Here is a 26367-nt window from a genome sequence, read left to right as displayed (position 1 = left end):
TCTGCCCTGGCAGGACCTGACCAGTGTGTGTATATGTGTGTGTGTGTTATACATTATATATATATACAGTACGCTGCAACTTTAGACACTGACGTTGCTGAAATACCAACGAGCTCCATTTATCCTCGACACTTTACTGTAACACGCGACACAGATGAAGCCGGCCCCCCTGAAAGCTCCGCAGCAACTTCTTCTAAATTAATTTATAGTTTCAGGAAACTTGGAAGTTTGGGCATTTGGAGGAGTTGACTCGTCACAGGCCTTGGGTTTCAAATATCCTGAAATATTTTACACAATGGAAACCAAAATAAACTGTCACAAGGTGTTAAACACAAAAAGCAGCGAGGTTTCGACAGGCTGAGGAATGCTGTCAGAATGTTATAATGGTCTTTGGATTTGAGCAGAAGTTCATGTTACTGTTTTACCATGCGATCTTAGAGAGTATTATGGGATATCCGATAACAGCCTGGTATGGTAACTTGTCTGTACAGTTGAAATCACAGATTGCCCGTCTGGCACAGACTGCTGGGAAAATGATGCGGGCTGAAGTATACTCGTATACTGTGGAACTGCAGGGTGGATGCCGGAACACACTTCCTCACAGGGACATTCAAAATATATGTTACGTAGATTCATTGTTTATTGTATACAATGTCAGATCCATCATAACCACTCCGTATAACTTCAACTTTCAACTGCATCCATTACGAGCAGGTCGGACCGAAAGCGAAGCGCCTCTCCCCGCTTCTCCGATCTCTCGCTCCTGACCTTTGACCCCTGTGCTGCCAGGAGAGACAGCCCGACTGACCCGGGACATGACCCCCCCCCCCCCCGTAACCACGTAACCCCCCCCGCCCCCCCCCTGTCTCTACCCCCCCCGGCGACAACCCCCGGGGGTTGTCGCCAAGGCAGGTAAAAACAGAAGCAATACATCTCCGGTTACGTGGTTACAGACGGTAAGCTAGCATGTCACGGGGTGTTTGGTGGGCCGGAGGAAGTCAGAAGTTAAGAGCATGTTCTGAGGTGGAGACATGGTAGAGCCTGTTGTAGAGGGTTTTACAGGTCCAGAGAGATGGAGCAAAGAAACCTGTTCCTATTTGACCCAAGATGGGCTCTTCTGATTGAAATAGCATGAACCGGCACTGAGGATCTTCCACAAGAACTGGACTCAAGTTGGTGAACTCCAATGAACCAGCACAGGAAAAATTCAGTTTGCTTTTAAGCTGTCCACGACTGTATTCGGACAGACAAAAGCAGAAGAAATGCAGCTCCCCTTATTCATTTCAATAGGAAATTAATGAGCGGGCATCTGTGCCAAGTTAGGTCTGAGGTCTGAGGCAAAAACACGCACGTTCATCCAGCAGAGAAGGTGAACCTGACTCAACCTTTGCCACAACGCAATGCAACCACACATTCTTGGGGGTGATTACTACCATTTGTCACAAAAGAGGCTAAAACAATTGCTGGCGTCAGAGTTGTAAAATCCCTTTAAGCCACTTTGAAACGATTTGGCACCCGAAAAGCTTTCCAACTTGTGTAACTGTTACTCAAACTGGCCTTTGTCGATTGTATTCCATCGTCTCACCAGGACCTGAAGCAACACGCCCCACCAATGCAGACCCAACGCATTGTTTTACAGTATCACGGTGCGCTTTTATCTAAAGTGCTAACTTTTGTGAACATAGCATGATCGGAAACCTGCACAGAACTGACTCTTGAACTGGGGAGGGAGGTCTGCCTGAGTGAGTGTAAGGTGGCCATGCCAGTTGCAACGAAGGAAAGCAGGAAATAAAGAGAGAAAGAGAAATGCAGACAAGAAGAAGATATGAAGAGGAAACACAGAGAGAGAGAGATCAAGATGTACCAAGAAGCCGGAAGGAAGGAAAGAGCGAGAAACTGACATGGTGAAAGAGAAGTGAAAGTTGTGTCTACCGACTATCTTCAATGAAATGAAAAGACTTCTGGGGTTGAAAGGCATAAGAGATTCCTTTCAATCCGGGTCTCAGCGAGTCTATTTATTCAGTCCAATTTTTACTGCTATTTTTCAAGCTATCAGAGGCGCCGTACACACCCAACAGTAAACGAGCAAAGAGCTCTGAGGACCATCCGACTGCTCCTACGTGCAAATTGAGGAATACTTAGATTTCACTATAATTTAACTCTGGAGAAATTACACAAACCAGATGCTAGATAGGAATGACTGCTCTGCTAATCATAGGGTTCACCCCCCCCCCCCGCCACACCGCTATTATCTCCCCACTCACAGCGGAGACAGTAACACAGTTTCGCGGTACTGTAAATCAACTAAACATCTGAAATCTTTGCTTATGGAGACGCTGAGATGAAATGTTATGACGTTGAGGGTTGGTGGGAAGAGACCATCAAGTATTATCTTCAGGCACATTTATATAAATTACTAAGCGTGTTCACAAAATTGTTTGGGGGAGTATATATTTATACACACTCGGTTGTCATGCGGGTGCCAGGAAAAGTTGGGAAGGCTTGTTTTGCTCTCTCATTTGCACCCTGTTAAAGATCTAAACCATTCGCCCACTGCTCAATTAAAGCACACAATAGGGGGGGGGCCGTTTGGGAGACAGCCCATCTGTTACTGCCATCCCTCTCTGTTTGGTTTCCTCCACAGGGAGCAACAGTTTGGAAAAGTCTGCAATCTGACTGGATATACACACGTTTTTGGTCCAGCGTCTATATTTTTACACCCCCATATGTTTCTGTCACAGCCTGTAATTGCACCGTTAATGAATGTTAGTTAATGAATGTTAGTTAATGAACTTGACCTTTATTTGACTGTTTGATCTTTATCTGCTGATAACACAAAGATGCACATAAAGAGCGGCATAACTGGTAAATTACCATTGATGAAAGGGGAAATAACCATATTTGGATTCAGAAAGCAGAATATCAAAACAGATGTAGTTTAAAAAAGATGTTTAATGTCATTCAGACCCCTGTCTTCTTTTCTACTGTTTTAATATCTGCTCTTAATATCTGCTCTAAACACATTTGGGCTGTGGGAGTGTGTTAGGTCGTCTCCGATAACGCCCTTTGGCAGGTTGTGGGGTGACAAATCATTCCAGCTGACCCAACAGGTCAGTAATGTAATGATTCATTAGACTGCTGGTGATTCATTAAAGCATATTGTGATTTATTAAATCATTTAAATGTCACCCTAGTGATCAGATGAAATGATGTATCGGCCCTAACGTTGACATCCTCATTGTAACATTCTTATTAACATATGTTTCCAAAGCTTGTTGCAAAAATATAATTAGAGCCACTCAACATATACGATCGTGTGCCGAATATCACAGTGGACACTAACGATTTAAAAAAAAGTAGTAGGTTTTGATCCACAAAGCCTGTGTGTTTGGCAATAAGCCAGGTAACGTAAAATTGGCACATTCTTTGAATGTAATAAGTTTCTTTGATAGAAAACGGCGCACGTAAAAAGTTACGCACAAGTCAAACACCAATAGTATAGTTTGATTTGAAAAGTGATCGTGACTTATGTCAACTACAACACTCAGGACAGAGAGGGACACCGCATTAAACACATGCAATATGTCCACGGTCTTCGGCGGACACTTGGAGCTGCCGTGCATTTCAAACGGACTACAGTCATAGCTCGTTTTAGTTCTGCCTAAACGCTACTTCTGGGAAGCTGTGTGACATCTGAGCGGCCATATTGCAGAAAAGTTTTAACTCCCTGTTCACCTTGTTCCTCCCGAATGAATGTGCTCCTGAACTCACCAAAACTCGGATGCAATTTCCACATTAAAAGTCACACCTTCTATCAACTTCAACCGAAACGCGTATGTCTGTGTGAGCGACTACCGCTGCGGCCTTTAACCGTAAAACGCGGGTGTACTCACCGGGACTGTTTTCGGCAGGTATTCGTGTCCAAATACCAACATCAACAGTGCAACGTGTTGTACCGACTTAAACACAGTTTCTTCTCTCTTCAAATACACACTTCCTCTTTTCGCCGTATGCTGCGGTTCTGCTCTTTTCTGATTTAAATAATACCCCCCCCCCCCCCTCCCGGTCCCGTTATTTATTTCCGTAGCCAACCATGTTTCACCCCCTCCATACTGGTCGCTGCTGTGATGAGGAGTACTATTTTTGAAAGTAAGTCACTCCTCTCTGCGCTCCGTCCTGCCCCCTCGGTGACAGTGAGCGGCGTGTGTGCCGCCGACACACACCACCTGCTAATCAACGTTACTTACCTAAACACGTTCAGTAATAACGCTGTTTTAATCAGATTTTACAGAGATTAACTTATTGTTCATGCACAGTAAGATTTCATTTAATTCGGTTACATAATTTAACTGTTGCTTCTCATATACAGAGTCTATGGTCACATCCGGAATAAATGGTAAGCTGTATGCCATTTTCATGTTGGTTTAGGTATAAAGATACATACATACGTATTTCAACTGCCGTTAAAGTTGGTCAAGTTGGAAATACGTATATTTTGGCTACTCAAGTACTTTTATAGTCGAATTAAGTATAATTCGTGGATGTATTTGACTGAGTCCAGTGGTGGAAGCTGCCTAGGCTATTTATACAGTATATAAAAATAGTCTTGACATAATTGTACTTTATGTACTTGAAAAAATATAGTGTTGAAAGTATCTTAGTATAGCCTATTTAGTCAAGTAGCCTACCCTACTTAAGTACCATGCTGAGGTACTTCTACTCCAAAAGGAAATAAAGTATGCCTGTACTTTATTCTCCACCACAATTATTTGATACATTTAGTTAGTTATTTTGCAGATTGAGACCAATAATACAACATATTAAACAAATACATTCTGATGTTTTATTAGGGATAAATATAAGACTGTATTGAAATTCACAAGACACCCGGCAGTTTTTAAAGGCTCTACCTTTAGTTATAAATGCATCACTTATTAACTCAATAATATAACACCTATATTATTCTGAAATTGCCTATTCTGCATAATGAGTTGCCTACTTTTACTTTTGTGTTTTGATGTTTAGTGTTTAATGTTTTTAATACTTAAGTTTGAATGCTGGAGTATTTTTACACTATGTTGCTTTTCCAACACTAGAAATTGCACTTTTTACTCCAATGGCTTCATGGCTGGATTAACCTGTCAGGGGGGACCTGGGCATCAAATTTGCTGTTGGGCCCCAATGGTTGTGTTTCATTTTTGCTGATGTGCAAAAAGATATACATGTAGAAAAGTAAAAAGTATAATATTTGCCTTTAAAAAAAAGAATAAAATGGAAACTTTCAAGTGAAGTAAAAACACCACAAAATTGCACTAATGTAACTTGAGTAAATCTTCTTACATCCTGCAACTGCTGAGTCAAATGTTTTTTTGTAACCGTGTTATTCCTAAAATAAAAGTAAGCAATAGTTGCACTCTATATTCCTAAAGGAAGAAGCGGTAACAGTATTGTCAGTCACCGACTGTCACTCCTTCTCTCTGTATTGTATTTGACCAACCTTCATTCTCCAGAGGTTGTGAAATTCAGCAGCCCTGTGTGAGTGACACACACCGCTGTACTCTGCAGAGGATTTTAACAATACAATGAATATGAAACATCAACCATCATATATGCAGGCTTCCTAATTTGGACATTAACTGGCTCGACGGTTTCCCAAACAGAATAGTTGACAACCTTAAAGCTATAACTACTCATCACATTGAGATACATCTACTGTTTTTGACTAGAAGGCTGCAACAGAAAAAGATAATTATTCAACATGTGGGAAGTCCTTGAACGCCTTGGTTTCTAAAGGAGGAAGAGGCTTTTTAGGGAACTGCGGAAAAATATGCAATTCGTTCAAAAAAATATGCAACTCATTGAAATAATGTACTCATTCGTTGCATGAGAGGAAATATTAACCAAAATCAGACATGACTAAAACAGATTTCCCTCAAATCTGTCTGTGTACAAATATGTTCAGTACGTGGTTATTTCTTAAGTTGCATTAACATCTATACAGGAGTACAGTAGACCATTTAAAAAATGCTGTACATCTTGCGCACTGCAGCCACTCTTTTAAAGTCAGAGAAGCATCTAGTAACATATTAATGAATAATAGAATAATCAGAAATAGAATAGAAGATAGAGAATAGTAAGTAAAAAAACCTCGTGAAAATATCAGCAAATGTATCCATGTACAACAGATACATTCTCAATCTTATTTACTTGTGTTTTGTCAAAACATAAATAAGTAATAACAATTGTGTTTCCATTTGCCAACATCAGTTAAAGATGCTTGATTTGACATTCAGAGCATTAATAAAACAGCAATATAGCGAAGGTATGACCTGTCCTGCTCTCCCTCTGATTGGCCCTTCCCTGATATTCTTACCCTAACCCTAACCAATCTCACTACTCATGCCTAAACCTAAAAAATCCAACCAACGAAGGCAACCAGTACTAGCCATTCAGAGGCAGAGTGGGCGGGTCATTTCTTCACCGTGCAGGATTCGTAACCCCTCAGGTACGCACTGTTAGCTCTCTCAGCACTGTTGCTGTTGTTTGCACTGCTGGCACTGTTAGCACCGTTAGCATCCAGCTCGGCCGTCTCCGTGTTGAGAGCCATGCGGGGGCAATATATAGACTCTGAATTTTAAATTTAGTATATTTAGTATATTCAACTTTAGTATATTTATAGTGCAACATCACCCAATGAGTCTCCACACACCCAAATCCCAATCATACACATAAACATGTTCATACAACATCAAAAACATTATGAACGTGTTTCCCACATGTATATGGTAATTCAATTTTTTTTTGTGACTGACAGAAATCGTGTTTTAAAGGGCAATGATAAAGCAGCTGTAGACATAAGTGAACATTTTCATGACAAACTATTTAATTGTTTTAGTATTTATTGTAAAACTACACTTTTGTTAGAAGTCTCCGATACGTCACAGGACATAAGAACTCCATTAAAATCCACATTATTTACATTTTAAAGCATCTATTCAAGTATATAATGTTGGCAACAAAAATCAAGATTTATGCCAAATTTACACAACACAAACCTGGCAACATCACATTTTTTGAAAAACAAGGCATCCTAACCTGAAAACACAACAACAAAACATCCAGCACATAGCAACAAAGGACTGCAAACATGCAAGCGTACTTCCCTTCCTCATGTAACTCTGGAAAGAAAAGGGAAACCCCGTCCAGCGTCATGTTTACATTGCACAATCAATGCAGCGTTCGACACAAGGGAGGCAAACACTCACAGATAAAAACGCTGCCAACAGAAATCTCTGCAGAATGGATCTTTGATTTTCACATTGCAGCAGACTGGTGCATTATTTCATCAAATATCAACAATTGCATATTTTCTTTCAAGCCGTGTGAAGATGTGGACGCTGAGTCTTCAGGTGGTTGTCGTCTCGGTCTTCCTACAGGTAAGTAATAACAGAAATGGATATTAAAATGATACTGTATTCATACTGAAACTCTGTGAAAAGATTTTAGCCTACAATTTGAAGATACGGTAAGTTTATATGTATAGCACTTACTTAAACACAAAATAAATTTAATGTGCAGTTTACAATGTTTGGCAGTGCAGAAAAATGAATAAATAATAAAAAATAAATAAAAGTATTTTTGAGGGAAATGAAGTAGAGAAGAGTATTTATTTTCTAGGATTGTATACAAAAGGACACTATTACATCAAAACTGTATGAAAAACAGACCAAAGCAAGTGGCTGTAGATAGATGTGATTAAGTCTTCCATTAGAAAAGGCGACAATCAACAGGAAGTTATTACATGCAATGTATTGCTTTTGTGAATTATTCGGACTTGATATATAATCAATGAATGGAAACAAAGTTACGTGTATGTATCTGCGTTGTTTGTTTATTTTAACAAAAGTTTGTTTTCTGTATCTTTCTATCTGCATGAGACAAACAAAAGTTTAAATTGTTTCAGTTCAGTTGCAGACCAGTAATGAGTAATACATTTGAAAAAAGATGAATTCATCAATCAAAGGCACAAGGATTTTGGAAATTGTCTATAAATAGATATTAAATCTTGAGTTACTGCTTAAGCTATTTACAAATATGGGTCTTTGTTAATTTCTTTGTTTTGAAAGTTCTTTAAATTAGAAAACAATAAAAAAGATAAATATACAGCACATAAGAATCTGTAATTAAATGTAAGCATTAAGTGGTAAGTGCTCTCCAGCTAAATATAATAATAAACCACTTGTGTTTTTTTAAAATGTCCTCTTTCAGGTGCCGGGGTGTTTCCCATCGTGCCTCATTATGGGCTCTGTAGCCAACTGTGGCTCCCAGAACCTCCGCTGGGTTCCTCCTCTCCCTCCTCACATCACCCACCTGTACCTGGAGATGAACCACATCCGTGAGATCAACTCCACCTCCCTGTCGGGCCTGGAGGAGCTGCGTGAGCTGGACCTTGGACGACAGTATGTGCCTCTTGTGATCAGGAACAACGCCTTCAGCGGGCAAAGACTCCTGAGGAGGCTGGTGCTCGGCTTCAACATCGGCCTTCAACTGGAGCCGCAGGCTTTCGCCGGACTGTCCGGTTTGCAGAATCTCCACCTGGATTACTGTTCGCTTCAAGAGTCCATACTGAAGGAGAACTATCTGGAGCCACTGTCCTCCTTAGAGACTCTTGACCTCTTTGGTAACAAGATAACAAGACTCCAGCCCTCCATGTTCTTTACAAACATGACTAATTTGAAAGTTTTGAATCTCAAGCTGAACCAAATTGACAAAATATGTGAGTCTGATCTGGTTGGTTTTCAAGGAAAGAACTTCAAGGTCCTGAACTTGGACTCTGTTCACCTGAAGGCCATGTTTAATGAACATTTTGACTGGCAGGAATGTGGGAATCCTTTCAGGGGAATGTCCTTTGAGACACTCGACATGTCCTACAACGGGTTTAGTGTGGGTAAGTCCGAGCAGTTCTTCACAGCCATTAAGGGGACTAAGATCTCCCATCTCAAACTGTCAGGACACATGGGTAAAGGATTTTCATTCAACAATCTTCCCGATCCAGACCGCAACACGTTCGTAGGCCTAAATGACAGCTCAGTCCGCACTTTGGATCTGTCTAAGAACAGGATATTTGCATTGCAACAGGGGGTTTTCAGTCTGCTGAAAGAAGTCGCAATCATTGACGTTTCCCAAAACAGAGTGAATCAGATACACAGACATGCCTTTGAAGGGCTTCAGGGACATTTAAAAATGGTCAACCTGTCACACAACCTGCTGGGGGAAATCCATTCTTACACTTTTGCTTCTCTGACAAACCTGAGAGTATTGGACTTGTCCTCCAATCACATTGGTGCTCTGGGTTCTGGCTCATTTAGTGGACTCCCACAATTAAAAGCATTATATCTGACAGGAAACTCTTTGCAAGACCTTGGCTTTGCCGCGTCTCTCCCGAGCTTAGATTATCTGCTGTTGAATGACAATAAACTGACGCCGTCGTCAGTGAGCGGTCTCGCACGCTTTGCCGGTAATGTCATGCAGCTGGACATTCAGGACAACAGATTGACAAACCTGGGGGACGTTACCATGCTTTTGACTCGACTGAAACGCCTCCAGCATCTCTTCTATGGAGGAAACAGAATCAGATGGTGCTCGCTCAGTGGACGGGTTTCAGCAGTCGGTTTGAATGATGTCCGAACTCTGGATCTTCACGGCAGCTCCCTGCAGTCCCTGTTGTCTCAGGGGAGGTGCCTGAATCTGTTTGACAATCTTGGACATGTGATTGTTTTGAACTTGAGCTTCAATGCGCTGCAGTCTCTTTCTCAGGGCCTTTTCAAGGGCCTCACCTCAGTGGTGGAGATGGATCTCTCGTCCAACAGCTTGACCTATCTCCGGCCTGATGTGTTACCAAAAAGTCTCAAAGCACTCAACCTCTCCAACAACTTCGTAGCCTCCCCCGTCCCCGCCGCTTTTCGCTCTCTGAGCTTCCTCGACCTGAAGATGAACCGATTTCACTGCGATTCAAACCTGAAGAGCTTCCTGACGTGGCTGAACAAGACCAACGTGACCCTTCTCAGTCCTGTTGAGGAGCTCAGATGTGAATTTCCTTCTGGTCTCTATAATGTTCCTCTGTTAGATTTCTCTGCTCGGACGCAGTAAACTAGCAACTAAACGTGAACAAATATGTTTGACCACTCAGGGGGACAACCAGCGAATCGTAAGGAATTATACACAAGGGCCACGTAATGTTGATCTGTTGAGTCTCTGTATGATCTGAATTTGTAAAAAAAGTGCCTGATAATGAAATCTCTGAAAGAACTTAAAATTTGTGAAGGAAAATGTTAATGTAATTCATTTTCAGACAATATAATACAATTTTACTTTCCATTGTTTAATTAAGTGGAATAATAAATGAAATAAATGTATAACTGTATCTGCTGTGACTATGATATCAATTAATAATGTAGTTTTGAAGCTATCAGTTTCCACTGCATGACTGATCACTAAATCACTGTATTTAAATGTGAGCATCAAACATTCTCTGAGGAACAGCAAGATGAAAAAACAAACAATAAAGTCAAATCAAAGTGCAAAGTTCACGGTGCAATGTTATGTGGTGGTTGTATGTCCCCATTTAATTCATACTGCATGCAACAAGATACTTTGTAAGGGCAGCTGCAGTGTTTACTAAAAGTAAAAGTAAAAAGTATGTGATTTGGAACGCAGCGTTTGCCTAAGGCAATTACCAACAATTCATAGCACTGTGACGTTAAACATGGGGTTACCAGGAGGTGTAAAGAAAAGAAAAAAAGGTAAATAAAGAGGAGGGCACGTTGGCGTTCGGCCTGGCATTTTAAATTGACACGGAAACATCATAAAAATGTAATCAGAGGAGTGCAACCACAGACTATATCACACACCTGGTTTATTTATCAACCATTTCTTTTAGTTTGGCTTATTGCAGCTGCTTCGACAGAAATAGAGAATATTCATATAGCGAATAATAATAGTGAATACGATTATTTGACAATTACCTCTCATCTCACAAGGCAAGAGCAAATCAGGCAGGAAAGAAACAGAAAGGAAAAACCCACAGTTTTACACAGAATGTTCTGGTGTCATCAAGGTAATGTGATATGTGTCCCATTAGTATTTATGACGTTCCAAGCCCTTGCAGCCTCTCACACAGTTAAGCCCCTGAGGGTTCAGGGCTTAAGGCCTTGGGAGGGGGCACTGAGAGTTGGCTTAGTGCTGGAAAAACACTCAGGTGTTCAATTGGGTTGAGATCTGAAGGTTGCAAATCATTTTGATTCTCATCAAACCATTCAATGTGATTTATGGAAACATCTCCATTTTTTGTGTTTCATGTTTCACTCCTTTATTTAGGGCTTTCTCCAGTTTGTCACCAGCTTTATTTTGTAGATCTATCTAGAATGTAACCCTCCCACTCTGACTGTACCAGCAGACGAGCATTCATGCATAATTTACCTTGCAAAGTCGGCATTAAATGTATGGTGACGGACGTAATCTGACACTACAGCTGTGTCTCACTACAACATTTTCACTTTGTGTGGCCTGAATCAGATTTCTTCTGCCCCAATTAGCGGCAGCCTGAGTTAATGTTAAACCTGTACAATGAATAGGATCTTAAGCATTTAACACTAATTGTAAACACATTGGTTGTTATCAGGTACAGAGCATGAAAAATACTGTGTTTATTGCTTCTTATACACACAACAACCACAGGAATGAATCTGTATGACTTCAGAGGCAACAATGGAGACATTAAGTGATTGATTTGTTCAAAACTGAGTATGTTTACATTGCATCTTAGTGGTGCATCTCTTTTTCTGTCCAGTGTTCATAAACATACAAAACTGGCAATTCAACATGTGTTTGAGAAAATGTTTTCTGTCCATTAGATATTTACTGTATTTTTTATGGATGACTATAAGCCTTGAGGTGGAACAGAAGCTGCATAGTGAGGATGTTTCCTCCTCTTGCAGCAGAGGGCAGCACCAGCCCAGTTAGTAATTACTCACAGTTTGTCTCAATGCTGCTCTTCCACTAAATGGCTACTATAAAATAATACCAAACTAACTTTTCCCAGTTGGGATCAATGTGCAGCAATGCAGCATTCAGTTCGATAGCCTCTGATAAATGAGAGAAAAAAATGTAATAAATGGTCCGTTATAAACCGGATAAATAGGATCAGTGGAAGTTACTGTAGATAGGGAATGAGGTCATTGCTGTTCAATGTCTGTGAGGTGTTTTTAGAACAATAACAACTCACAAGCTTCTTTTATGTAATATCCAAAGCTGGATTCTGTACTGTGATTAATGATATTGTTTCATAATTGTACTGGTAAATGTTAACCAATAATAATGCGTATTGCTTTTTATCATCCGTGTGAATGAGTTAAAAATTTGTCCTAATAAAGCTGCTCTCTGCTCATGAAATATTAAATGTCAACAGGCTGGAGGGTGAAGAAGAAGAAGAAGAAGAAGAAGAAGAAGAGACCTCTGTTACGCCTGTAAGTCAACTGCTGATCAGACTCAGATTGCATTGGTGAATTTATGTATTTATATGTGTGTGTGTGTGTGTGTGTGTGTGTGTGTGTGTGTGTGTGTGTGCGTGTGTGTGAGAACGCTCGTAAATCACAGACTTGAGTGTGTTCATCCAAAACCTGATTACTAATCTGTTATTGTGTGTGTCAGACTAACTGGTAAAATACCTGATTACTAACTGACTGCCTGGCATTATATTTCTATATTAATTTAAATAAACTGACTGACTGGCTGTATATAAATGTTATATTTAAATAACCTATTTTGCACCCTTACCTTAAAACACCCAACCAGTGGACACTGATAATGAACAGGCTGAAAGTAAAATATCAACTACATCAATGTTTTACTATCATAAACCATCAGTATACAATTTGTTAAATATGCTAAAGTCATAAAAAAATTCTATATAACAGAACTAAACCACGTTCAAAGACTGAAGGGAGAGCAGCAATGATGAATTCACTTACCTGTCGTTACATTTGTGAGATTTCACCTGTTTGTTTTCATGGTGTTTCATATTTTTGGAAAATTTCATCACTCTTCAAATAGTCCTGAAACAATTGGTTGGTTTATTAATTAGTTTATGAATTGAGTGGATACATGATTTATTAGCATATGTTTACAAAATAATTTAAACAAGACTGAGAGTCTGCAGCCACGCTACCACCAGGGTATGGCCTACAGAGACACATGTTGCCCTGATGATGGTGCTAGAGGGAAGTTATTTCAATTCATGCAGCGATCCATGTCTTGTTGTAAAAACTACAAATGTCTACCTCATATAGTGGCGCTATATGGAAACCAAAGAACTACAAGTCAGTGGGATTCATCCTCTGGGGAACATGGATGATAAAAAATAAATAAAATCTTGTCAATCCATCCAACAGTCTGGACCAAAGTGGTGGAACAACCCTTAGTTTCAGCTTTAGTCTAACAAAATATAACATAATAGATTATTTCGTTGAACTTACTGTAAGATGTCATGGTTTGGAGCCCGTTGCTGTGTTGCCGCATGTTTTGATTGAGTGTATTTTGGATTGCATCATAAATGTTGCATGTAATGTGGACCACAGGAGGAAAGCTTCTGCTCCAATGGCGCTAACAGGAATCCAAATCAAACAGAATTAAATTAAATATCGTTGCTCTTGAGGGTAAACTCTCACACACAGAATGACATGAAATAAATACGTTGCTGTCGATTAGAGATATTGAAACATCTGATCCTGTGACGTCTTTATTAGAATTTTTGTTCCTTTTTGTCAGCCAGAAATGAGCTCAGCTCCACTGGACCACCATGTTACACATAGATACACAACCCCCCCCCCCCCCCCCCCCCCCCCCCCATTCCCCATCCCAACATCCTTCACTGGCAGGTTACCATGGAAACAGGCTCAGTATCCACCGCCTCCACAGTCACTTCCTGATTGTCTTTGGATCCCTGCATCCATCCGACCCTCCCCCCTTCTTCCATCGGCATCCTCCCTCCTCCCCCGCCCCCACAGCCGTCACACAGACACATTTATACAATATTTTACAGCCCTCACATAGACGGGAAACGTACATGAATGGTTTTACTGACTAATATGACCAAATGTTTATAAATGAGCAAAACGTAGAGGCAACATAGACATGAAAACAGCCAGGTTCTCTAAATATTATCAGGCAGATCATGTTCATCCTTGTATCACTGACTTCCCTAAAATCTAGATAGTAAGCCGTGGATATTTTGAGGCAGATGCTGCATTACACACTGGGCAAATAAACATATTATATATGAATATTAATATCTTGATATCTTCCTCTGAACAACAGCACCCTGGCATCTACAATATATTTGTCCATACATAGATAATGTATATCAACTCACAGTAAATCACTTCCATTTGTGGCGAATCTTTCACTTCATTAAAGGTACCTTTGTATGCATGTATTTTAACCTCCATTAGACACATTTTCATAAAGCCTCAGAACATTTAGAGTCACAAACTGGGTCAATTATGGACCCAGAAACCGATGACTAAACACATAAAATCCTCAGTGTGCAACGGCTGAGACAGTGAAGGAAGTAGGTTAGCACACATTTAAAATTCACTGACAACAGCAACTGCAATGTGTACCACAGAAAGTGTTTTTCCCATTTTGTTTATCTTACCAATGGATCGTTTTAGTAGACCACTGTATTTGCTTAACGATTATGAAACAATTTTTTTAATTCAAAATGTGAAACATCTTCTTGCTCTATCTTCTCAAATAGGCAGAATTGTTGCTTTTCTCTGTTTTATATCAAAATCTTTAAGGCTTTTGACAGTTGGTTGGACAAAACAAGCATTTTTAAGATGTCACCTCGTGCTCGGGGAACTTGTGATTGACATTTTCTTTTCATTTCATTTCCTAGATCAATTATTAATTAGTATTCATCCCTGTTTTCGGCCCTGGAACGAGCAAGCTGCAGGAAATGTCGCATATACCTTTAAAATGCTCCAGCACGGACATCTCAATATACTTCTGTGAATTTCCACAAGCACATTTTTCTGACACATTATCAGATATCATCAATGGCAGGGCTTCATATTTGGGTCACGGAACATATTCGCACATTAAGTGTCACCAACGTCATGTATCAAGTTTTGTTAAAAAAGAATGGTTAAAAAACAAAACAGATTGACTCATTGGTAATAAACGTTGTTTCTATACACTGGTAAATGACTGCGTTGTGCTCCCTCACATCTATCTGAGGAGGGGAGGGGGGGGGTTCAGCTGCAACTGGATCTGTAGCATCAATAATACAGTGATAATTAGTCTGACTGACCCCCCACTGTCTGCTGCTCTTGACCTCCAGCAAGTAAAGAACCCAGTGACTGTGAACTGGACACACCTGACTGAAGACTGCTGTCCAAACAACAAACCAGTCAAGCTCTGAGCAGTTGTGACAGTATATGCGATACCTGCTGTGCTGCGTGTCCAACCTGAATGTTTAAAGCTGCTGCTGTGGGAGTGAAGGTCTTCGTCTTCTTCATCCTCATACAAGTATAGTTGACTGATATCAGATAAACGGATGATAGTTTTTAAGCATCATCATCACTCAGAGAAAAGGTGTTTTTGTTTCTCTACTGTTTAGCTGGTCCCCAATCAGAGGACAGAGTAGGGACAAAGAAAACGAGTACATAATTAGATGTTTTAACAAACAAACAAAAAATACTCCACTAATTAGCTTTTTTCCCATTTTCTAACCACATTTTATGGTCTTCCTCATTGGATGGATCTAATCCAGCTCCAGGAAAAGCCAGTAAGTGGACCTTGAGTTTTTTTTTCTGTGAAACTGTTTCCACGGCCAAGGATGAACTTTCACACTAAACTTGTACTGTAGTGTCGTTATTAAATTGTTTAATAAAGCTTGGATACATAGCTAAAAGACTTACATTTGTGTCCTGGTGGCCTTGTCTTTTCCCCCATTGACCTGGTATGAATTAAACCAATTTCATTTTAATGAGATTATTTTGAGGCTTTGCTTTTAAATCAGAAACTGTGAAGGACACAAAGACGAATAATGAGAGACAACAGGCGTGATGAAGGTCATCATTCAGGTTTCAGAGCACCTCATCTGACCAACAACAGCTCACATCATATGTTACATCATTTCTCATCCAACTGTCTCCCCTTTGAAATATGTAGACTGGTATCTTACAGGGGATTCAAGCAGTTTGTGAGCTTTCAGATCTGAATCGATTACAATTAAGACACACAAAGAGGCAATCATACAGCCCTGTACACACACACACGCACACACACACACACACACACACACACACACACACACACACAGTCTGGGCAGTACTGCACTGCAGCCAGCTGTTTTAAAAAGGTGATCCGAGGCTCATGCAAAGGTGGAAGGGGTTCTGGTGGGTCTTTACATCCGTAGAGCAGCAGGACGTTGTGTTTTATAGAGTTTCTGAGCTTCATCAGGCCATTTAGTTTCCTGTCTTGTAGATCACTTCCTACTTTAGTTTATTACCTCTTAGGACTCAGCACAGGTGGAGGTTTGTGTTTGTGTCCCAGTTGTAGAAATGTTTAAGAGGCTCACTGGCCAAAACAGGAAGAGGAAAAGAAGGAAGATAAAATAAATAATTATAATAAAGAAAGAAATCCTCTTCACTAAAGCTTCATTGCGCCGTCATAGGTGTGGCAGTGTGACATGCTGCCAGGGAGACATTAGAAGAGGAGGAAGTGATGGATTTTGGGGTCTGGCACCTGCAAAAAAAACAAAAAACAATATAATCTCTGCCTTCACATACGATTTAGGCACAGGTTAATAAGATTAATCAGCAACATTGAGATCACAGGCTGCTGAGCAAACGAGAGATAAACCATCAGATTAGGAGCGACTAAAGAGGGTGTGGCTAATCCTGAATAATCCCATTTAGAGACGCATTGACTCTAAACCATTTACACTGGTTACATACAGGCCAGTAAAAGCAGGTTTTCCACATACACAAAGTATTATTTGTATAAATGGATACTATAATTAATAGTGGAGATATTTCATTTAAAAAATTGTCCAATTCCAAAGTGAATATTGATTTTTGAGAGTAAAAAGTATTATACTATATAGTATATTATATTATACTATAGGCTTTATTCTTTATCAATTAATCAGGGTAAACAAAAACAGATAACAATATATTGGCCGACATTCATCTTTTCACATATACACATTGATAAGGATCACAATCATAAGGAAATGATTGTGATCAGAACATTTTACAGTGGAAAAATAACTCTTAAAATATATCTTTGGCTTTATTGTTCTGCAATTTCTTGCTACTTATTGGCTGAGATATTATTAAATAATATTGGCTCTACCTTTTATACAAAAACCCTTTTTGGCAAAGATCTCTCAAATGTGACCATTAAAGATCTGTGTTGAAGATATGTACTGGAGCCTGATATTTTACAGTTGAACAGTAAAGTTCAAACATGACTTAGAACAAAGACAATTCAAATACACAAATATACCAAACTTAATAAAGACAAAAAAAAAGTCTTTATCTTGCCAACATATGCAGCAGTACAGTATGTGTGAGAAGCCAATGCTAGAAGGTGACATCAGGATAACATCTGGTCTCACCAGGAGCGAGACTTGCGGACGCGTCTGTCCTTGGTGGGCGAGTTGTCCAGAGAGTGACTTTGGTTCGGCTCCGACTCCGTCGAGCGATCCAGTGCGGCGGAGTTTGGAGGAGTCATGTCGAGCTCCAGAAACATGATGTTCTCAGCCTGCACACATACACACGCAAACGCACATGCACGCACGCACGCACGCACGCACACACACACAAAGTGAGCTGGCTGCAAATCTCTTTTAGGAATAATCTCACTGTCACATACAAGGCTTTGCAAGCTCTGGTTTCAGGGTTTAAAAGGAAATTTTTAATCCCTTCTGTTCAGGTTAAATATTAAGGGGATCAAGCTTTTTCTGTGCTGGCTCCTCTCGCTCCATTTTCTACAGATGAATATGTTGAATAATTGATTATCGGTTTCCACATGCTGCGTATGTCCAATCATTGTCTTTTATTTTCCGAACTCTGAACATCACTTTGTGCTTAAAAAACACTAAACAAACTATCATTGCTAACTTAGATTAGTTAGTAATGACAATTAGTAGGTAGACAGGAGGCAAAAACATTTCATACACTGATCAATTTGGAGATGTTGGGCTAATTTGCTTCCATAACATGTCTTGTTTCAGACTAGTGGACAGAAAACATATACAATTTGTAGAGTTTCACATACATATCTTGAAAGGCTGTTTTCTCTAAATGTTTTTTTCCCAGAAATATCCACAGAAAGAAGCACTTACATACACCAAACTTTCCAGTTTCATTCCAATCTATATTCTGAATGTTTTTACAGAGGAGTTTGTTCACGTATCATTCATAACCTGATGTATACAACATTGCATTCCTAAAAACATGGTGAAAATTGACTGGCTTGACAGTATTTTCTGATTTATGGAGTGATAAATAGAGATATCCAAAGTTCCCTCTGTAAAAACCTTTGACTCTAATAATGTCAACAATATGAAATAAGAATTTATAACCCGGCTTTATCCAATGTTCAGATGCCTCATTTGAATATATTTAAAAATACAATTTCAGAAAACTAAACGAATTGTTATAATGTAAGTAATCAACTGTGGGAGTTTCATGGTGATATCTATTAGTTACATGTTTTTTACCCCATTCACCTGAGGTGTCTCCCCCTAATTCCCATTTTTCTTAGTATTAAGGAATATTTTTCAATTTAGTTCAGACATGTTTTATTATTAAGATTAGTTGCACACTACGTAAAGATGCAACAATTATTTTATTCATCCAGCAATTCAACCACAATGTCATTATACCCTTAAAGATGAAAAAGGGAAATAATTAAAGTACTCCACAAATCCCTCCCTAACCCCCTAAAGATTTACGCCTTTCAAACCTACAGGGAGAAATGTTTTCATAATTAAAAAACTAGATATTTGGTGGACTATTCCTTTAATTCATCTCATTAGCACATCAGCTGTGTTAGTAATCTCTGACTGTCCTGGCTTTTTTAATACCAGAAATGTTTTATTTATCCAGTCAGTTTCATCATGAGAACACTACACAACCACTCACACACACACACATACACACACACACACACACACACACACACACACACACACACACACACACACACACACACACAAACACTTACCCTGTATCTGGAGTGAGCTCCCATCACTATGGCAACCCTGGCGTACTGGCTGATTGGTCGTTTGTAACCGACTGCAGACGCTGGCCTTTTCTTCATCTGCGATGAGGATTTACTGAATAGGGGGAGAGACGGGGCCATCAATGAGAAATCAATGTCAAAAAGGCCAAAATGCCTTTTCGTGACACTCTATACAAAAGAAATATGGCGCAGCTTTCTCTCCAGTTGTGGATGACACCACATCAGCACTTTAACTGTCTGTTTAAAGGGCTTCTTTTGTTTGAATAGCAGTGGAGGGTGACAGGAAAGACTCAAGAGAAGAGAAGAGCGAGTGACAGGGAGAGCAGGAAGGTCAAAAACATCGTGAACCATGACTGAAATTAAACACATTCTTGAGTCCATTATTTCCACCTGATGGCCCCGATGCGAATAACATCCCAACATTTCAAACCCACACTGACCTTTCAGCAGGAACAAGAGGCTGAAACTTCCACTGATCCTCTTCTGGATCAAAGGTCAGTCTGTTCATGATCTTATTCTTCTCCTCTGGGGGGATGAAGTTCTCTATGATCAGATACCTGCATGTGCAGGACACACAGAGGGTTTACATTGTCTGTAGAGTTTAATAATGCGCTCTTTATGGTTTGTCTCTATGGACTGTTTCATCTATTCTTCTAAATGTTTGGAATAATTGTTTTACTCTATGATAATCAACATTTATTTGTTTGAGCGACGTATAACTGAAGTACAGTCCAAGTCACAGTAGATCAATCAGGTTGATACACGTAATCCAGACGTATGTGACATGTTGATATGGATCATTCCGCCTTCATTACCATACATGTCAAACACACCGGAGCCGTCGGCCCCTTGCATTGCTGTATTACAGGATTGCTTTTGGTCTGAAGGCCCACTAGCAGGTGATGCTCATTGGTCAACACATCAGCTAATATCAAAATATGAAGAAGCATATTTTCCTCTCCAGCTTCCTCTCCTTTTGTGTCTAAAAAGTTAAGTTGGGCAAAGTCTAACAAACATTTTCACAATAGTAACAAATGAGAAACATGTGAGAAAAAACATGCAGTTCACGTTTTTCTATTTATTTTACTTTACTACTTACGTACGCAAATTATATCAAGTTTGCAAAAGCTAAATGCTAATGTTGCAGAAATTCATATTGACGTTCATCCGTCTCAACATCTGTCAGCATGTCTCTGTGTTTGGACTCATGACATCACTATCTGACGCGTCTGCTGAACCATCTCGGCATATCTGCTGATTCTGCCGACTCCTCTGCACGTTTGTTTTTTCGACTCACTTGAACTTGAGCTCCCTGGTGAGCTCGTTCTGAGTCTGTTCCAGCTCCTGTCGGCTCCTCACGTGCTCGTCGTTCACGTCCTGGATCTCCGCTTTGATGCACTGGAGCTTGGCGTACAACTAGAAGGAGAGAGACAGAGAGAGAGAGAGAGAGAGAGAGAGAGAGAGAGACAAACGGAGCGGGTGAGGAGGAGAGATGTCGCCCAGTGCAGCGGAGTCGCTGATGAACTCTAGCTTGGTTGCCCGTAGCAACAGCACTGGAGGCACTGGTGTCTGGAGAGAAGGGCATCCAATCGGAGCGCTGCAGCGCGGCAGCCCTCCCTCCCTCCTCTCAGCCCTCCCTCCCTCCTCTCAGCCCTCCCTCTCTCCTCTCAGCCCTCCCTCTCTCCTCTCAGTCCTCCCTCTCTCCCGCTGTGCTCCTGAGCTTCCACACTGTTCATGCTTTGACTGCACAGGCTTTAAAACTAGTAGGCTAATCCTGGCTGTAGTTAGCCTTTAAAAAAAGATGATGCTGCAGTTTAAGGTAACGTTTCACCTTTGAGGGAGAATCTGATCAGTGAGCAGCAGCTGGTCACTCACTTTGTGTGGTGGCAGCTTGTTTTTTGGCATTTGAAAAATTGGATTTGTTGATAAAAATAGATTGAAATTGGAATTTTTGAAAACAACACTGTGGCCCATGGAAAACAATCCAGTGCGCAAGGACATGATTAGAGAAATATACCTCTGATGAAATAAAGATGTCTTGGCTGACGCTTTTCTTGGATTCAGACTTCTCTTAGTATATAATAATAGAGTGTTGGGTGTCTGGGACCCCTTGATTGACACTTCAAACCCCCTGAGAGCATCAACAGCTACATTTTGGGGGGGGTCTCTAAAATCTTTAAAGTAGCTCCACGAACAATTGTCACTAAAAATTAATTTCAAAATCCTACAATGTCCAGTAGTATTCATTATTCAAACTGAAAAACGTATTTTATTCACGACTACGAAGGGTGCGTGCGAGAGAGGATTTTCCACTGTAAATGACACCCAGAGTGAGCTCTAAGAGAGACAGACTCCATTTCTGATTGGTGGACTTAAACAGATCCCTTTGGAACCCCTGGTCGCCACGTATTCAGGCCTTGTTGTGATGTAATTATATTCCACACAGTAAGTGTGTTTACATTCTTTCATTCACTTTGTAAAATAGAAAACGTGTCGAATTTATATTTCTCATATTTCCTTCCTTGTAAAACATTTGCAAAGCAAATTACTTGTTTATTACATATTACAAATTACTCATTTGTTTACATCCATGTTTGCTAGTCTTCTTCGTTACTGCCTTTGTTGGTGTATTAACGCTCATAGAAACACAACTACACAGCACTACTAGTGGTCAAAAAACTCTGAAGAGTGCATTTAAAGTCCAAGCGCGGCTTAAGAAGGGCTCCGTGACTATCATCAACCACCGCTCTCCAACTGCAAAAAGTTCAGCAGTAACAGGAACCCTCTGAGCTCTGAGATAAATCTAATCTTTATCCTCCTTCTTTTCCTCAGAGAGACGGCACCATGCAGTGAGAGAAGGGTAAATGGCACACGTTAGGGCATCAGAGCAAAGATCATCACAGGATCATTAATCACATTGTCATCCACACACACACACACACACACACACACACACACACACACACACACACATACAACGGGTTGTTTGGGGTTAGTCCTGCTGGCCGTGCAACGAATTGGGAGGCGAGTAGAGCGGGGTGAAGGGTTCACAAGGTTGGGAGTGTTGTTTGAGGGTTTGCACTGAGGGATTTATTGGCAGATTTATCAAGGAAGGGCAAACAGATTGAGAAGGTTAGCATGAGAAGCGTGAAGAGGCCCAAGATAGGGAATGACAGAGGGATGGGGAGGGGTCCAGCAAAGAGGAGGGGACGGCAGGACGAACCTTGAGGCACTGAGAGTAAAGTGTGTGTCCGAATGGACCATGTGTCCAAAGCAGGGGGCCATTAGGATCCAGGTCAGGGGTCAGGGGTCAAGAGGGGTAAAGAGGGATATACTGACATTAGGAAAAAAAAGAAGGAAGGTGGATCTGTATCTTCTGTTTATAAAAGTGTGTGCACTTGCTGCATGTATAAATGAGCGTGTATGAGAATTTGTGTACACGATCCTTTTCTGAATTTAATACATAGATGTAAATAAAGTATCTGAGCACCTTCTTGAGTTTCTTGGTCTTGGCCTCCACCTCCTGTTGCAGTGAAGTGAAAGTCTCTCTCAGCTCCACCGTCTCGTCGTCCCGGACCAACATCTGCTGCTGTATCTCTCTCTCGCTGCGCGTCTGAAAGCATTTATTAAAATGTCTCCTTTCTGCTGTTTGCGGTTGTATTTTTTTTTCTCCATTGCATTAAACAGGTTAACCTTCACCTTTCCGCACAAGCACTCCTCTCCACAAACATCAAACAATATATTATATTAAATTAATTGAATGCATTTCTTTACTTAAAAGTATTTAAAATAATTACTCATTTAAAAACAGTTTTAGAACCTAAGGATGGGTTTTGTATTACAATAAACGGAAAAAAATAGTAAAATATAGTCAAAATAAATAGCACTTGATTTCATAGACTGTATATAACAAGTGGACGTAGTCATTGTGACGTCACCCATTGGTTTGTGGATTATCGTTTTGAAGCCTTGAGTTCGGCAATTTGTAATGTGGAGGAGGGCAATCACAGTAAGCCCGCCTTAAGACATATTCCGCTTTATGGTCTATTTTACTCTAAATGGACCATCATTTACTAAATGAACATCATGCTGTCTTGAAGAATACTTGAAACTAGTGATTGACACCATAAAGTCATGTTTACAATGTTTACTGAGGGAAAAAATCAAGTGTGAAATAGGGTCGTTTTCTCATAGACTTCTATACAATCGGACGTATTTTTGAAGAAGTTGCCCCCTGCAGAACCGGAGGTTGCAGAACTTGCTTGATATTGGCAGATAATCTCAACATTATACTCATTATTAACAGACCGGAAGCAAAAAACAAGCGAGAAAACATCCTCATTCATTCACGGTTCCACTAATCATTATTTTGCTGCAGTATCCAGTAAAATGCAGTTTGTTGCCATGTAAAAAATATGAATTATTTGTCTTATCTATACAAACAAACAGTTTTACCTGCTCAGCAATCTCGTGCCTTTTCCCCTCCAGCATCTTCTGCTGCTCGTTAGTGTGATCGATGATGTTCTTCCCACCAACCAGCAGCTTGCTCTCCATTGCCTGAGAAAAGCAAAATGGATACGTGGATTTATATTTAGGAAGAAGAACCTGTACTGTGTCCTTGTAGCAGCTACATCATCTTCAAAGACATGGATGGAGTGTCTCTCTTGAGGTCAAACTAAGTTCATTTGGACACCTAACAGTTAAGTCTCTGTGAGTGTTAATGTGTGTGTTGGAGCTGCAGTCGTGCAGACATTGTGCTGACGAGGCAGGCGGAGCTGGAAGTGGGCAGCTTAACATCCACGATGACACCATCCCACAACAAGCTGAGCTCGGCTTAAAACGTTGTAGCACCTCAGACATGAATCACGTTCAAAAGTGTCTGATGACCAGACTGAAATATCTCGACAGCTACTAGATGGATAGCCGTGACATTTTGTGGAGACATTCATGTTCCTCAGAGGATGATTCCCACTGACTTTAGGGATCTACTGACTTTTCAACTATAGCGCCACCAGCAATGGGATGGATTGCCACGACATTTAGCACAGACATTCATGTTTCCATCAGGATGAATTATAATAACATGAGTGATCTCTTAACCTTTCGTTTAGCGCCATCCTCAGGCACGTGTATACCACTATTGTTATTGTATAGAGCTACAGATTCAGCTTAATAATGTCGAGAGGATTAAACCAACAAGTAAGAGTCTGTGAAGCCTTTGTGAGGTTTGCTTTCCCTGACTTCTAGTTATAATTTCTACCTTTTAAAAAATAAAATCTAAGCCGCAGATTTGATTAAACATTTGTGTGTTATCTGAAGAAGAATCACTATCGTTTCATGCTTCTGTTACAGCACCTTTGGTTATCGTGGAGATTAAAGGCCTGAGGTCACGGTGATGCAATCTGTCTTGCAGGGTAATCAAACACATATAATCCCACACACTGCATGTCATGATGACAGAAATCTAAAATGAACATAGAGAAGAAAAAATTGTGAGCAACAAGAAACCGAATAGAGGAAGAAGAGAAGAAGAAGGAAAAAAGGAGGGGGAAGAGAGAAACATGGGGCCCAAAGAGGGCAAACAGGGGCCACGGCCATTTTATATTGGCCACATTCCAGTCTCGGAACTTTATACAAAAAGACAGTGTGTGTCAGCTGTGTGCAGCCTATACGTTCTTTATTACTAGCGCGCACACACACACACACACACACACACACACACAAAAACCCCAGATTCATGCAAAGAGTACAGTGGAGTCCTTCAGAGAGAATGCATCTGCAGCAGGTCTTTACAGAAAGATTCTTTGTTTCGAGCTGTCTTTTGTGTTTTGTGTGTGTGTGTGTGCGTGTGTGTGTGACACTGCCTGGTTTGCTGCTCTTTGTGTTTTGTCATATTCTTTCAGCTTCATTAAAGGGCTTATTCATGTCACAGGTTTTCACTCTCATGCATCCCTGGTCTCTTCCTCCCTGATAGGCTGGTTGGATAAATCCTTTACATCAAGGCTTTTATGACTTAAATGGACAGCTCAATGCCTCACCAGGCACATACATCATGCCATTATAGTGAAGAAGAATGCCTATTCATGTTTTAACTGCAGTAAAAGATAGCAGAATCCACTTTGAGTCTCACTGGGTTCATGGAAGTATGTACATGGATCGTAGAAAGAACACGTGGTGGCAGGAGACGAAAGCAATGCAGGAAGAGATAAATGGCCTGATAGTTATGAAGCACAAGGCTCTGATTGACCACATGAATGAGAAGAACATCGTCCACCTGAAAGCGGAGCTGATGAAGACCGAGCACCACAATAAAGAGAACGAGGCCTTGAAGTCGCAGCTCAGTGCCGCAAATCAGAAGATAAGTGAGATGGAGGCTCTTCTAAAACAGAAAGAGGCTGAGAAGGCTGTGGGAAGGTCTTCCAATGTAGTCGGAAAAATCACCGCTGCCCTGAGAATGATAAGGGATAAATTTAAATTCACGGCCGATCCGACGGAGACCGAGGAGGAGCTGAAGACTCAACTTGACTCAACCCTTGACTCAACCCTTCAGGAGGACCTCCTTGCTGTGGAGGCCCAGCTGGTGGAGACCAAAGCCTCATGTGTGGGTCAACTAAACCAGCAGAAGATGGAGAATCAAAAACTCCAGAATGCTCTGAAGGAGCCCGAGGAGGAGCTGAAGACTCAACTTGATGAAAGGCAGAAGGTCAAGATTTACCACCTGGAAGAGCTGGAAAAGTCCAGAAGCACGTTTCTGGCCCAGTGGGAGATCCATAAAAAAGAGACGGATCAGTTCATGGCCGACCGTCTCCAGTGGGAGCAGGAGAAAGCCTCCCTGCTGCAGGAGATCAGCGCCTCCTCTGTGGCTCTGCTCAACCATCAGAAAGAGGAAGTCGACCACTTTGCGGCTGCACTGAGGAATGCCGAGCAGTATTTTGAGGGTTTTCGAGAGTGGCAGGAGGAAAAGTCGGCCCGAGTGAGGGAGAAGCTCAAGCTCAAGCAGATGCTGCAGAAGAAACAGCAGGAGTTGGTGACCAAGAACCTCCTCGCTGT

At 40.8% G+C, this 26367-nt stretch overlaps 3 protein-coding genes across 12 annotated transcripts in view; 1 reads left to right on the top strand and 2 right to left on the bottom strand.

The window, feature by feature from the left end:
* The window catches only part of LOC116391296 (dystrobrevin beta-like), a 25188-nt gene extending 21139 nt beyond the window's left edge, over positions 1-4049 (bottom strand). For all 9 annotated transcript variants that reach the window (XM_031861738.1, XM_031861741.1, XM_031861743.1 and 6 more), the window contains exon 1: positions 3894-4049. The gene's annotated coding sequence lies outside the window, so the exon portion shown is untranslated. The remainder of the gene's footprint in view (positions 1-3893) is intronic.
* A 3327-nt stretch (positions 4050-7376) lies between these two features.
* Positions 7377-10352, top strand: LOC116391268 (toll-like receptor 5). Its single transcript, XM_031861686.1, has 2 exons — positions 7377-7436; positions 8269-10352. The coding sequence occupies exons 1-2, from the start codon at positions 7389-7391 to the stop codon at positions 10147-10149; spliced, it is 1929 nt and encodes a 642-aa protein (XP_031717546.1). The 5' UTR covers positions 7377-7388; the 3' UTR covers positions 10150-10352.
* Positions 10353-13777: 3425 nt separating this feature from the next.
* kif3ca (kinesin family member 3Ca) overlaps positions 13778-26367 on the bottom strand; it is a 19323-nt gene continuing 6733 nt past the window's right edge. Inside the window, exons 2-9 of one of the 2 annotated variants that reach the window (XM_031861599.1) lie at positions 23773-23874; positions 22808-22930; positions 22541-22549; positions 20615-20733; positions 19758-19874; positions 19300-19411; positions 17687-17832; positions 13778-16809 (exon numbers count right to left, since the gene is read on the bottom strand). In XM_031861599.1, coding sequence (XP_031717459.1) covers positions 16722-16809; positions 17687-17832; positions 19300-19411; positions 19758-19874; positions 20615-20733; positions 22541-22549; positions 22808-22930; positions 23773-23874 — 816 coding nt within the window. In that variant the 3' untranslated portion in view covers positions 13778-16721. The remainder of the gene's footprint in view (positions 16810-17686; positions 17833-19299; positions 19412-19757; positions 19875-20614; positions 20734-22540; positions 22550-22807; positions 22931-23772; positions 23875-26367) is intronic. The other variant, XM_031861600.1, reaches the window with a different exon arrangement.

The sequence above is a fragment of the Anarrhichthys ocellatus genome, unplaced genomic scaffold (assembly GCF_004355925.1).
Source record: "Anarrhichthys ocellatus isolate YVR2014 unplaced genomic scaffold, GSC_Weel_1.0 scaffold25, whole genome shotgun sequence".
Classification (NCBI taxonomy): domain Eukaryota; kingdom Metazoa; phylum Chordata; class Actinopteri; order Perciformes; family Anarhichadidae; genus Anarrhichthys; species Anarrhichthys ocellatus.
Note: the sequence above shows the minus strand (reverse complement) of the source record. Positions and strands in the feature narration are given on the sequence as shown.